The 14,413-nt window shown below is 47.3% G+C and overlaps 4 protein-coding genes across 4 annotated transcripts; 2 read left to right on the forward strand and 2 right to left on the reverse strand.

The window, feature by feature from the left end:
* Positions 1-73, forward strand: Pmar_PMAR015408 (hypothetical protein; the record flags this gene model as incomplete). The annotated part of the gene is made up of 1 exon (XM_002787067.1): positions 1-73. A coding segment is annotated over one exon (73 nt), but the record flags the coding sequence as incomplete, so codon positions are not given.
* A 2-nt stretch (positions 74-75) lies between these two features.
* Positions 76-1,955, forward strand: Pmar_PMAR015409 (GTP-binding protein, putative; the record flags this gene model as incomplete). Its single annotated transcript, XM_002787068.1, has 11 exons — positions 76-204; positions 257-333; positions 384-486; positions 536-637; positions 690-823; positions 870-968; positions 1,019-1,191; positions 1,239-1,320; positions 1,561-1,673; positions 1,717-1,790; positions 1,857-1,955. The coding sequence occupies 11 exons, from the start codon at positions 76-78 to the stop codon at positions 1,953-1,955; spliced, it is 1,185 nt and encodes a 394-aa protein (XP_002787114.1).
* Positions 1,956-2,761: 806 nt separating this feature from the next.
* On the reverse strand, positions 2,762-4,198 carry Pmar_PMAR015410 (hypothetical protein; the record flags this gene model as incomplete). The annotated part of the gene is made up of 9 exons (XM_002787069.1): positions 2,762-2,819; positions 2,868-2,945; positions 2,995-3,099; positions 3,152-3,258; positions 3,309-3,369; positions 3,415-3,562; positions 3,761-3,834; positions 3,885-3,980; positions 4,025-4,198. 9 exons carry the CDS (start codon positions 4,196-4,198, stop codon positions 2,814-2,816), a joined length of 849 nt encoding a protein of 282 aa, XP_002787115.1. The 3' UTR covers positions 2,762-2,813.
* A 3,848-nt stretch (positions 4,199-8,046) lies between these two features.
* Positions 8,047-12,468, reverse strand: Pmar_PMAR015411 (Cation-transporting ATPase, putative; the record flags this gene model as incomplete). Its single annotated transcript, XM_002787070.1, has 4 exons — positions 8,047-10,832; positions 10,885-11,008; positions 11,068-12,303; positions 12,444-12,468. The coding sequence occupies 4 exons, from the start codon at positions 12,466-12,468 to the stop codon at positions 8,336-8,338; spliced, it is 3,882 nt and encodes a 1,293-aa protein (XP_002787116.1). The 3' UTR covers positions 8,047-8,335.
* Between the last annotated feature and the right edge of the window lie 1,945 nt (positions 12,469-14,413).

The following is a 14,413-nucleotide window of genomic DNA, read 5'->3' on the forward strand; positions in this document are numbered from 1 at the left end:
CCGTGCATATCTCTCGGGCTCGTCGAATGCTCCAGAGCATCAGTTTGATCCCATCAGCTCTCATCCGCGTTAACCATGGCTCCCAAGAAGAAGGTAGAAGAAGTGAAAAAGGTCAAATTTGGTCGACCTGGGAACACCCTTCGTATGGGTCTCGTCGGACTGCCGAATGTTGGCAAATCTACGACTTTCAACGTCCTCACTAAGGTAATACCAATAGTGACTTTATCAGCTCTCTTCTCTAAGTGTCTGTTCCCAGTGTTCGATCCCAGCTGAAAACTTCCCCTTCTGCACCATCGACCCTCATGAGGCTGTTGTCAATGTCCCTGATGATAGGTAGTAATGACGATAATAAAGAGTTCCCTTCACTCTATATGCATCCTCAGGATGGATTGGTTATCTGCTACTTTCAAGCCCAAGAGCACCATCGCGGCCGTCTTGCGAATTTGGGATATCGCTGGCCTCGTGCCCAATGCCCACGAGGGGGAGGTAAGACTGCGCACCTCGACCATTTGTCGTTTTATCTGAAATTTAATAGGGTCTCGGAAATGCCTTCTTGTCGAACATCCAGTCCGTTGATGGCATTTATCATGTATGCAGAGCTTTCACTGACGATGATATCGTTCATACGGAAGGAGAGGTAAGCGAGTTGGTTAATTTCACGATGGGTGAACAGTTTTATTTCTCCTTAGGTTGACCCCGTTCGGGATCTGCAGATTATTCAGTCAGAGCTCATCTTCAAGGATCTGGCCCACGCCACGAGTCGTGCGGCCGAGTACGCTAAGAAAGCTGAACAGAATAAGAAAATGAAGGAGCTCAAGGAGGAGTAATGTATCCTCATTGCTGCTGTCATTTTCATGTTTTTTTCCTAGATATGATGCTCTCGTGAAGTGCCAGCAGATATTAGAAAGTGGCAAGCCTCTGAGACTCTGTCCCGACTGGACTTCCAAGGAAGTGGAAATTGTCAACAAGTAGTGGTGAATTTACCTTCTCCGTTCTCGTAGACTCCCCGATGACTCAGGTATCAGTTCTTGACCACCAAGCCAACTGTGTATCTCGTCAATATGAGCGAGAGGGACTTCGTGCGTCAGAAGAACAAGTGGTTACCCAAGATCAAGGAGTGGGTTGACGCCAATGGTGGTGGCCCTATTATTCCATATTCTGCTGCCTTTGAGATGGAGTACCAAGAATGTGGTAAGTTGCGGCAAGTGAAGAGCCTCCGACATGATTCCTGGTCGTAGGTGACTCGGAGGAGGATAAGAAAGCCTACCTTGAGAAAACTGGTGCCAAGAAATCTATGATCGATAAGATCATTAAGACTGGGTATGACATATCCCACAGTGCTCGTTCGTCGCAGTGTTGGAATGAATATCCGCTTTCCTCAGCGTACCTCACGAGCTTCCTCACTAAATATAGAAGCTCATATACGAGTTATAGTAGAAGTGTACAGAAGCCGATGAGAACTGCCCAAAATTTCCCTCACAATTTCCATATTGTTACTAAGACGTGTAGATGGCCATGTACATATCTTCCTACACTGCTTGCCCATCGTGTACTTTTCAGGTACGACTATTTGGATCTTATTCACTTCTTCACCTGCGGCCCCGATGAAGTCCGGTGTTGGACTATCCAGAAGGGCACTAAGGCTCCTCAAGCCGCCGGAGTTATTCACACTGGTAACTAATGCGGCTGCTAACAAGGGCTTCATATTATTCTCAGATATGGAGCGTGGATTCATTTGTGCTGAGACCTACCGGTATGAAGACATTCGGGAACTCGGCGATGAGAATGCCGTAAGTCTCGCTTTACCGCACCTCAATGAACTCATCCTCAATAGAAGGATACCCCCCTCTGTTCAGGTGAAAGCAGCGGGTAAGTTGCATCAGAATGGGAAGAACTATGAAGTTCTCGACGGCGATATCTGCTTCTTCAAGTTTAACGTCAGTAAGGGCAAGTAGATGTTCTTCGAGTTATGTCGGTATCAAACTGTCTACGGTTTTCTCGTTGTTCCCTACGACCATCCATACTTGGTTAGCGCTATCAGCCTATGTGGCTTGGATTTCCTCAAGAGTGTTGAATTCCTAGTTGTTAATGCTATAGAAGATGAGTCACTGTTGATGATGAGTAGAAGTTAAATCGTAAAATAGGTTTTTTTCTTAGCCAAAAGGTGGTAATTTCGTCATCAGGATCTCAATCCGAAACAATCATTCTGAATGATTCATTCTTGGATAAAGTTGGTTGGTAGGAAAAAAGATATGGAAAGAAAGTTGAGTTCTTCCTGACTCTTTTAGCAAAAGTTTCCGGTTTCTCTACTCTCCATATATGTAATATCTACCAACTGTGAATCAAGGGCATAATATAAGTTGAAGAGATATCCTGTCTTAGCGGTATCGAACGGGATACCTGTGTTGTGTGACGATGCAATCGTATGGGCGGAGAAGAATGAGCTCACAGAGCTTGATAATCAGTCAAATTTGCCATGGTGAATTTAATTGTTGCTTATCTGGCCTCTCTCTGTCTCATCGGCCCCAACCTCTTCCACTCGCGCGAAGTGACCGTATGCAATACAGTTTTTACACAAACTCAGCGATTTGAGAAGGACCGACTTGTCTCTAGTTAGGAGAAGGAAGCCCTAGAAACGGCATCCTCCACTGGAAATGGTCAAGTTCTTCTGGAACAGACCGTCCACTCCGATGTTATGAAATCTATTCATGAGCATCCATCATCACATGGTGCACTGTACCAACGCAACCTTGAGAGGCCAAAAGTATAAGGTTTCGAGTAAATCTCTCTGTTGAAGCATCTGCTCTCGACCATTATCGCTGAGGAGGATCAATAGCGAGAAACAAGCTCATGTAATCGTCCCCTACCCGACGAAGCCCTCCATTGTCGCTAGGTGACGAATCGGCAGTTGGCGCTGCTAGTGTTATGGATTGACCGTCGACAACCTGAGGTGTGAAGGAATTAGTCCCCGCACAGCTGCTCATGAACACCCACCAGACGTATCGGTTCGCCAGGCTGTCCTGTTGTTGGTATTGTCAGCGTCACATTGTCTCCGCCCTGGTCGCGTGGTTGGGCAGGAGCCTCGACAGGAGCTGGTGCCTGAGACATTTGGATCGACTGGCATACATTGGGCCCGGATTAAGAGGCTCACCTCAATACAAGCGGCACACCTCAGGCCTATCCACGCCACAAAGCATCGGAAGCAAAGCTCACATGCCAGAGACAACACGAGTAAGAAGCCGCAGATGTAGCCGAAAACTAAGTAGCAATCAATGGGAATAATTCATTCGGGGAGCAGTAGAACGTACGAGAAGCGATAGTGCTGCCGTTGATGCTGAATGGAATATCCGCTTCCTTGAAGTATTCGAACTATCGAGAAAATAATTCCAGATGAGAATGGATCTGACCCCTTACCAGTGGTAACTGTTCAATGAAACTGACCAGTACATCAACCTGAGTGCTGAGGATTGTATTCATCCACAGCAGCGAGGTAAGTGTGAGCAAGCCGAGGACAAGCACCCGCACTACACACGAGTAGGCGTATATCCTCACATACAGAGGACTGAAGCAGAGACCACAATAAAATACGTTTCACCATATCAGAACTCCCGAAGAAGCCTAGGATTCATTCTAATGGTGTATGTACGAAAAGAATAACGGAATGCCTTCGGAGTAAATTTTATCACAACAACAATAACAATGACGATCGGCTACAGATCAACGATCATCTGTGATGGACGCGAATCGATGCCCCACGCACTTCTGTTGATACACGCCAAGCAGTCCTAGACCGGCCATAATAACCGTCGATGCTGTCAGACCCGAGTTGGCTGCCTGAAAGTGCAATATAGCACGAAACGATAACGAAGGTATGAGGATCTCACCTGAATAGTATACGCCGCATCATTCGTGGAGTCCATCATCAGAACCGCATGTATCGGTCCGCCGTAATAGTCGGCATAACTGGATACTTGAGAAGCCTATCATGGAAGAGCTGATCTCCACACAGACAACTAGCACCTACCTGAATGCCTTGAAGTGCTGTAGTGACGAGACCGATCAGGCCGAATACCAAGTCCATTGCTGCGAACACTTGAAGCGCGAAGGTGAAGGTGCAGCCGCAACAGAAAGTCGAGTCCGGGGGTTCTTTGACGTAAACCACCCGAGGTGCTGCAGCATTCGCATTTTCTGCTGGCATTTTAAACTAAGCCGATTCCGTCGCCCGACTCACGCACACAAAATAGACACGAATACAACTATCAGAAACAATCTACAACGGAATTATGAGACCATGATGTCACTCGAGTTGTTCGTGGCTCTGGACGCGTTCCCTTCATCTCAAAGGACACGCCCTTTGTGTCGGTCTCACTGTGGACCACACCATATCTGGAGCTGAGGTTTCACCAGCCTCCATGAACTGTTCGTGTTCATGATGAACATGAGGGCGCCGAAAGACCACCCTCTTTGGGATGTCGCTCGAAAAACAGGATAAACTAACCTGCTTTCTATCCACTTATGAGATGCCCGCCGAGCGTTCTTTAACATCCAAACATCCCTACAGCCGCGTACTTTCCAGTCTTCTCTAAGGTGTTGCTATGTCTGGCTATGATTGGACTCCAATTGGATTCCAAGGCAGGGGTCAATTCGATGTCGAAGCGATTGCGTGACCTACACTCGCGATAGCAAGAAAGCGGGGTTTAGCAACTAGTAGGTAACCAGCTGCAGGTAATAAGCACCAGATGCAGATCGTCCAAGTAACTCGGACCGCTGAACCTAAAGAAAATGAGACGAGGATATCCAGCAGCATCTAAAAGGGCTGGTAATGTAATGTTCTCCCCACTAGCTTTCTCGCTAAGTGAGCGCCAACGCTGCCACTTGTGCCTTTAGTCCATGGAGTTTACAACGAAAAGCATTATCAGCAGTGGCACTCAAGCACCAGAATGAGAACTTAGAGAGCAGTTGGGGCAATCAAGAGTGCACGCCAGACTCGTTTCCTGTTGATGACAGATTTATCCCGATAATATGAACACATCCTTTCTTTACGTTGTTGTTCTTGCCATGATCGCAATGCCATCCCAAGCCCGGTTGCGGGCCACAACTTGCGGCGGTCGCGGAACATCGTCATGTGTCTGGCTGCCTTGATGCTGAGGTTTTCATCATAATTTGCGAGCTTGATGATAATGTACTTCACTTGGATTCCCTTTCTGAACTCTTCCCTCAACTTTTGGCCGATGTGTCGGTGGTACACTGCTGCTGCTAGCGTTCCACCCATTTTGCTTGAGTAGGTTATCATGCTTGTAGCCATCAGACAGTCCTCGATATGGGCCAGCAGTTTGCCGATGTCGAATCTCTCGACGAGAGACTCTCGTTATATCGAAAATGATGTCGTCACTATAGTGAGAGAGCAGAGATACTGCTACCATCCAGCTTGGCAGTGCTCTGATGTAGTTGCTCATAATGAAGGCTGCCTCGGCGTTTCTTGTCTGAATATCATGACAGCAAGTGTCGCTCAACTAACGGCTCAGGGCGGAGAGCTGCTCTGCGCCCTAGGGTATGAGTTCACCACCAGAGTACTGGGCTATGTCTTCTCGACCGAGCCAAGCTCGTGAAATGCGACACGGTTCGTATCGATGAGCCCCGCGTTACGTGCGCACGTGCGCATCCAAACTCTGGTTTCCAGAAGATTATTGCTCAGAGCAACTCGCCCCTGGCGGGCGCGATTTTTTGGCGTGCCTTTCTGTAATGCTGCATGGGACTCGAAAGACTACGTGAATGGCATGGAGACAGTCCCAGTGGATGTACTTCCCAGCCTCGGAATTTCCTCACGCACACATGTCGCTGAGGTGGAGCGTATCTTTCCACACTCGCATGTCGATGAACTTCGTGGGAAAACGAGTTGATCGACCGAAAATCGTCTCCGCCCACGTCGTGTGGCACACAAGACGATCGGGTACTTGGAGCATCTAATACGCGCTCTCTACTAACAGCAAGGGTTCTCATCTACACCGGTATAAGCCGCCAGCAGCGCGAAGACTGCCGACGATAACAGTATTATTTTAGCAGTACTGGTGAGGAAAGACTACTACTGCGTGCAAACCACCATGGAATCACTGTCGTGGTATCGTCCACATCGTTCCTTGAGCAAACTGCAGCAGTTTCGTATAAACATTCACGAGGCTTGCCCCCGGGGCCCGGGGACAGTCCCTGTTCCTGAAATTATTTCCCCCACCTCTGACTTCCGATCCAACTCCATGTACTGCATGAACTGAGCTCGTTCTTGTCCCGTTTATACACGCCTCTCCTGAAATTTCGCCTCTCGGAAAGTACTCACAGTATTCAAGATAAATACTGCATGGGCGGGTGTGATCTGACAATGATAGAATAGCAAGCGATACACAGAGCAATTTTCAAACTATCTCCGTATATCATACATATACGTAATACGGTTATTATACAGTATAATAACCCGTCGCGAATCCCACACCCAAGTAAAAGTTTTATACTACCATATCACTTGTGACTGAATCACAAAGGCTCTGTACATACTGCACCCCGGCACCTAGAATCTTTCAACCCATACATCCACACGAAAGTCGGTGCCGTTGAAAAAGCACATATGCTGCAAAGAGCGTATATGTACATTCGCGTATTGGCCAATGGAGGTAGAATCGCGCATTGCGGTCACCTTAGAGATAATCGGCTAATGCACACATGATAGGAGTCCAACGCACTCGACAGCCGAAGGTTGAACGAATACTAGGATACAATTAACACTGAGCTTCAACACAGCATGACCACACGAGTGAGTTTTTTCCGCACACTGTAGACATCCGCGCGACCTCAAAAATTTGAATCTAATTTCGCGCATTCCGGATAGTACTTGACATTCATACACGAAATTTCTCGTAAGTGCCTGTCCAACAACGCCGAGAGCTCTCGCTCGACCTTGAGACTTTCAGCAGTACCGATTTGAGCGGCAATTACATCAGTATCCAGATGCATTTTTCGATAGTATACTCGGCCACGATCAACCATCAAGGGTCTTATGGTAGCTCATTATCTTAGGTAGCCCCAAGTTAATGGAAAGCGAGGACAATAGCTTAATTATGATATACTGAAAGGCGGTTCGCACCCGAAGGACCAATGAGCAACAGTCAAAAATGAACCAACTAATGAATGCGGACAAAGAGCCTACTACGCTTCAAGTCACACGCTCGACGATTATGACATCCTGGAAGGCGGTTCAGATCCGGAGGACCAATGATCAACACTTGAAAAGGAGTCAACTACCGAGTGGGGACAAAGAGCCTACTACGCTTCAAGTCACACGCTCAACGATAGTAGCCAAACTCGAGATCTGATTGACAGGTTCTACTGGAGACATACGCAGAATGCGACAACCATATAACCTCATTTATCTCCTTCTGACCGAGGCACTCGGACCTACTCCGATATGTGATCATTTTACACATTGCAATGAGAGACGGGATGATACCCACAGCTTTGGGTGCATTGGAAACCATGAAAATCACCTTGGAAATCATTAGCCCGCCTACGCGCACTACTAATTTCACGCTGGTCACCAATTCGGCGCGCGCCATTTTTTTGGACGCGCATCTTTCCCACTTCTCTGACGCACCCAGTTGACCAACATCGCCTGAGAATCATCTCGCGTCTTCAAAATATGTTAGAACAACTCGAGGCTCTCGAATCGAGAGTCGATGAAGTGTTTCTCGAACACCAACACTACTCAGAACTACACGCGTATTCCATGATATTCTACTCCAGTGTGGTAAAAGGTCAACCACATGTGTTGGTGACAATACGAAAATCCTGGGGGAAATTTCGCGGAATTCTTATCGGTTGATGTACACTCCTAACCCAATCGTACATAAACTCTTACTACGACTAGTGCGTAAACTCATGACCTCAGCTGCGAAAAGCGAACATATATTGCCACACTTTACTACCCATAGCCCAATCGCATTTAACTAGACTCAACAACCACCCACGTGTTGATCATAAGCTATGTTACTGACCTCCATTCTGCTAGTCGCAGAGCAATACCCGACCAAGATAGAAGTAGAGATACTTCCTCTTGAAAGGGTTTTTTCTAAACGCAATAAGACTTGCTAAGAATGTCGAGTAAACAGAGATGAGACGACACTTAGAAACCGAGAGAGTTATTCCGTTAAGTCTCTCGATCAATCGTGTCGTAAAGAGCGTGCGAATCCCGCATAAGGGATGCACGAAAAAGGCTCAATTCATATGAGCAAAAAATAGGAGAAAGTTTGGCTTCAGAATAAGAAGGAACATGTTCTCGGTGAGGGAGAACCTAATCACTCGTCTCCTTCTCATCGACAACCGCCTCTCTATCATTTCGACGCATTTGGAGCTTTCTCAGGTATGCCGATACAGGACCCAGCAAACCGAACTGGACGAATAAATGCTGAAGTACTATATATCCGACCAGTATCCAAGTCATCGCAAGGCGATAGCTTCTAGGATAGGCGTTGTTAGGCCCATCATAACCAAGTGTTGAGATCTCAGGTGATGACCAGGGGTACTCCTCAATAGCAATGTCGGAACCCGGACCATTCGGTCTGCAATCATATGCTGGATCGGGAATCCAGCTGTCCATTGCGGGAGTCGACAACTGGTAAGTGCGAACTTGGGGACCCAAGAAACAACCACCAATATCGCCAACAGAATACTGCGAGATAAGGGGAATGTCTTTGGTCTCGAGCGATGATCCTGTGTCACAGTTGACACGATAGACACAGGGGAAATCGCTCGGCTCTTCCCATAGCAGACAGAATATCATAACGAGGAAACAACCATACAGGATATTGATTGCCCAGTTAAAGACTATGTTCTTTCTGAAGTGACCACCATACGTAGCAACATAAGCTTGTGTGACGAGCACAGTAAACAACATGAACACTTGAGGAGGAGCGTCGTAGTTATCACCCTTCTTCATCCAGTCTTTAGGAGGGATATCAATGTCTAGTGTGTTCACATATTGATACCAGCTCGAGTTGTAGGGAGACCATAGAACAGCATATGTGATGATCTGGAAGGTATAATAGGAGACAATTGGCACAGCGCAAGCAAGGATGGTTCTCCATCCCAATAAGGAAGCTGTAGGGCGGAACTTGGCCAACTTCTTAGTCGGGCCAGATAAAGTCATCGTCCATACCATAATTACACCAATCATTATATCCATGGTCAACCACACCCATTCGCCGACGTTAATGTTACCAATGATGGTACCGGATAGACGAATACAGGTTAACACATATCCATAGACAATAAAGAAGGAGTAAGTGGCCAACTGAGTAGTAAGGCAAGCGCGACCTTCACGAATCATATCAACAACTGTAAAGAGGGAGCGCCCATCACGACCAGAGCTGAATGGCGATACCATAGAAGCCTCGGCATCAGATAAGGCCATACCAGCATGAGCAGCACGAAGAGCCCCACAGTCGTTACCACCGTCACCACACATACCAACAACAAGCTTACGAGACTGAAGGTACTTCGTTACGTTAACCTTATCCTCTGGCTTCATACGGGCAAACACGAAAATGTCTTCCCATATGAATTCCAACTTCTCTCTGTGAGAATGTAGGTATCTCCATGCACCTTGTGTGACAGCTAGCTGATCAACACCAGGAACAGGTATGCATCCCCGTTCACCAGTGTCCGAGTCCGACCACACTATCTCATTAATCTCCTTGTTCAGATCTCCAATAAGTATCCTCCCTTCTTTAGCGTCACCATCAAGAATATGGCATTGCTTAGCAATAGCAACACCCGTTAATACGTTATCACCAGTACACACGACACTACGTACGTTACCATCCTTGAGAGCTTGAATAGCAGCGGGCGAATCATGCTTCATCTCGTTACGGAATAGCAGCAGACCACACATTCTCAGACCATCCTCGAGCTCATCGCGACTTGTCGAAACGACTTCCTCATCAGAGATCGAACTCGGCATAGTCTTGATGGCCATGGCTAGAGTGTAGAAGTTGTCAGCAGCACATCCCTCAGAGACTGTAACGAAGTCAGCAGGGATAGAATCTTTAACAGAAAGAGCATGAATTCGCTCATAAGAACCCTTCACGATGACCATAACTTCCTTGGTGTCCAAATCACGGACAACCGCGCCTGAGGTCATACGTTTGTGGTCGAAGTCAAGAGCTTTCACAACCTCCAGCTTATGAGAGGCAACGCCAGCTGGAGACCTAATAACACTGCTTCCCGAATCAGGATCAGGCAATGACCAACCAGTAGTAGTTAACATAGCAACATCCACATGATTACCCACTAGACTACCATCACGGAGCGATGTGACAGTGTGACACGAGGCCAAACCATATTGCAACACCAAGGGAACCTTTTCGGCCACAACATGATGGTTCGTATCGTCACCAACAGGCAGATCATTGTCGAAGACCACGCGATCGAGGAAAGCACCGGATGCCAGGTCCACAGGGATCACCGCCGCGAAGTCCATCCCATCCTTCGTAATCGTTCCCGTCTTGTCGAACACCATGGTGGATATCTTACCAGCGACGGGTATTCTCCCAGGTTGCAAACAGGCGATCTTCTCGTTCCTCTCGAGCCTCTTGGATGACACTGATTGTCCCATGACCATCGACACTGGGAGCATGGGATTCATAGACTGTGCAATCGTGTTGAGTATCTGTAATACCGTAACAATCCATGATCCCAGATCAGTGAGGGTGGCATATAGCACAGTTATCAACATAGCATAACAGAACATAATGGTATAAATTATTGGCAGTTGATCGTTATACTTGAACCTGACAGAAATGGACACTTCAGCCAGGATACGTAAGGAATGACAGAACCTACCTCACAGACTGGGGGAACAGGACCATTCGGACCAGTTGACCCTTGCTCGTGAGAGCACCCACGGCAGTACACAACATCACAGCCTTGCCGTCAAAGGAACCAGTAGACTGCATACAGATCGTACCTACAACCCAAAACGAGTGAATAGATCAACTATCGAAAAAGCAAGACACAATAACTTACCAGCATATGCACAATTCTTCTGACCAACCGAAGCACCAGGAAGATCCTCAAGAGGGAACTTCTGGATAGGCATTGGCTCACCCGTCAACATCGACTCATTAACAATGACAGTACCGCTTACAACGATACCATCGCATGGTAGTGGATCTTGCTCTTCGACACGAACCAGATCACCCAGAACTACATCCTGGGATCCTACTTCGACCCACTCCCCGTCCCTAAGGACGTGCACACGAGTCTCAAGCTTAGCCATGTTAGCGATCTTCTTCTGACTGACTCGAACGATGAACAAGGCTCGGATGAGACCAGCACCAAGCATCATAGCCAACCAGATGATGCCGATGTTCCAAGTAGAGAAAGCGACATAAGACCAAGCACCGATGGATTGGAAGACGTATATGACATCACAGAACTCCACCAAGATGCTCTCGAGTATTCCCGGTACCCTAACCCTGATAGCATTCGGACCGGTAACCTTCTCCATATCATTGGCCTCTTCGAATGTCAACCCACCAGCCTTGAGCAAAGCGTGAGCTTCATCAGCGGTCTTCTCAGCAGCGCCTACTGGACGGAAACGATCGTCATCCTCATCGTACAGATAGCGTACACAGGTGTACTCGAACCCACGATGCTTGGTCTCCTTATCGACCATAACAGGTACCAGAGTAGTGCACGAAGCTTGCTTATACTTGTTCTTAATGTCGTTCCAACCATCGACGAGCTGCCTCAAGACACCAGGAACAGCTTCATCATCGGTCATTCCAGGATCAACCATATCGCTCTCGTCAATGGCGTCTACTTCCTCCTCAATAAGGACGTGCGTGGCTTCCCTCATGCTGACCTCAGGCAACATAAAATTGACTCGCATTACGTGGAAGAACGTAATCATTATTGCAGCCAATACGTGGAAGAGAACGAATACGTAAAGCCAGGGACCCATGACACCATTCCAGTCAGTACCCCAGCTTGTAAGAACATCAGGGAAATACGAGATGATCGCGAAGAACACCATGTTAACACCAGAACAGATAAGAACCGCGCACCACCCTACGAGTAGGAAGGAACCTATCCAGCATCGTCTATGTCCCGACTGAACGAATAGTCGCTCGCGTTCATCAGGACTGTGGAAGGTCAGCCGACGCAGACCCATCGCGACGGCCTTTTCACTCAGTTCGCTCTCATCTGCAAAGAGCCGGTTAGTACGTACCTTCCGATACACCACAAAAGCAATTGTGGCTAGTATAAGAAATAATAACACTGCACTCCAGATTACAACGACTGTGACGCCGAAATGCATTGAGTTTATATTGTTTGTTAAGAGAGGAAAAGCAACTGAAAAACAGTACAATCACGACAGAATTCGACCTCTTCCTCACTTGAATGAAACCCCAAAGTATTCATCATGGAAAAGCATAGTAGACAGATCACACAATATAGCTTAAGTACTCTAACACAACTCAACTTGCACAAAATCCGTAGTTCGGGACCTCGCTTCTTGATGATGCAAATAATGACTGTGAATTCCCGGTGTCACCAGCATGCTTTCGACGTCGAACTCTCATACATCAATTCGTCTGACCATCATTTCAATCGAGCAAGCGTGTATGTTCTGAGTTTGTTCGGAATGGGGAATCGTGACTGCGCCCATTAAAGGTCATTACAGTACAGCTCATGGGCAAAATCGGGACTTGAGTACCTTTCGGTTCTCCACAAATGCCTGAGGCTGGGCGTTCATGAGGAATAACCACGAAAGGAGTGTACTTTAGACTCTGCCTCGGACGCTCGTATGTGACAACCTGCAAAGTCGCTCAGCGTTCAGCTGGGACAGCGGACGCAGGATTTCTGCACGCATGCACAGCGCAGTTTACCGCAAACAACCAGGAGAAGTTTGCCAAACAGCACAGCGTCAAGTTTCTAAGAAGGAATAAAGGCGTACCAACTCGTTCGCCAGGGCAAACTCGAGTTCCAAGTGGTGCTGAAAAGGTGTAAAGATTTGAACGGCGGGTGGTATGATACATCGACGAAATTGGAGAGCAGCTTGCAAATGTAGAGTAAATTCCTCGTAGAGTACTTCATTTCTTTTGACTATGATCATCGCCTTGGGCAATGGCCGTCATGGTTTTGAATTCGTGAAACTGCGGAGGTGTTTCGGGAATCAAAACTAGGAAGGTTTTAGTTGGAACGTCCTGCCATATTATAGTTGTGTATAATCAGAGGATATCTGTGTTCCCAACGCCGAATCATAATTTCGATAATCTGTGATTCATCCGAAGCTCTGAAGCAAATCTTGCTGAAAATACTCTCCCGAGGAGTGTCCCAACATTCCAGCTGATCAATATTTCATCCTTCCCCAACTCGCGCCTATTCAGCTCGGATGGCAAGGAGTTTCGTCTCCACAAGGAAATCGCATGTCAGTCTCCAACAATCGAAGCGATAGTTCAAGGTTGGCCGTCTTAGAACTGCAGTCTTCATAGAATTCGTTTTCACCTGGCACGTTATCGCATCACGAACCTTAACTGAAACCTCCACAGAAATGGCAACTCCCTTTGTACAAGTCCAGGAACTTTCGCCGAGACCGCGGATGGTATCATAAATCTGCCCACAATACAAGGCTATGTGCTCTCTTGTGTAGCTGACTACCTCTACTGCCCTCACAAGTACACTGACTCTGAGGTGATACGTCACAACACCCGAGAGATTGAGCGTTATTCGTGCTCTGCCTTTGCACCAATTCTCTCCTAGAGACCTATCCCGGACCTCCAAATAGCGCTCGCGGTTCTGCTGGCATCCGGCTATCTCAGCATAAGCATTCCAGGTAGTGTCATATTATGATCATCAACCCACTGCTGCATTCTGGAGTTGCTTCGTTGTGACAGAAACCGAATAGAACTTCCCCAAATTTGCTCAGAATTTTCATATTGTCGCCAACATATTTTGCTGACCATGTACATACTCTCCCACACAGTCGACTAATCTCTCTCTTCACCTCATCCTCGTCAGTGAGAGCTACCTCAGTAACCGCTCCAATCGATCCCAGTTGTCCTTCCCACGTGCTGGTGGATGGACGTCCAAAGTCCTCTTGCTAGTTCTGGGTAGTAAGAGAGCGGCAACTCAGAGGTTATTTTACGCACATCGTTATTCGAGTACTTCGTCCCTCACAGCGAGAACTGATAACTCGCAAAACTGTTTATTGTTCTTCCAATTGATAACTTAGCCGGTAACTCATTGTCGTCATTTCTTCCTGGTACAGATTAGTAGAGAACTTGTGTGTTTGTATGAGCTCAATGGATTGCTCGAATCACTGATTCGATCTACACCTCCTCCGCACAAGCACAGTCATCGGCAT

Source organism: Perkinsus marinus, assembly GCF_000006405.1.
Source record: "Perkinsus marinus ATCC 50983 genomic scaffold scf_1104296930404, whole genome shotgun sequence".
NCBI classification, from domain to species: Eukaryota; Perkinsozoa; order Perkinsida; family Perkinsidae; genus Perkinsus; species Perkinsus marinus.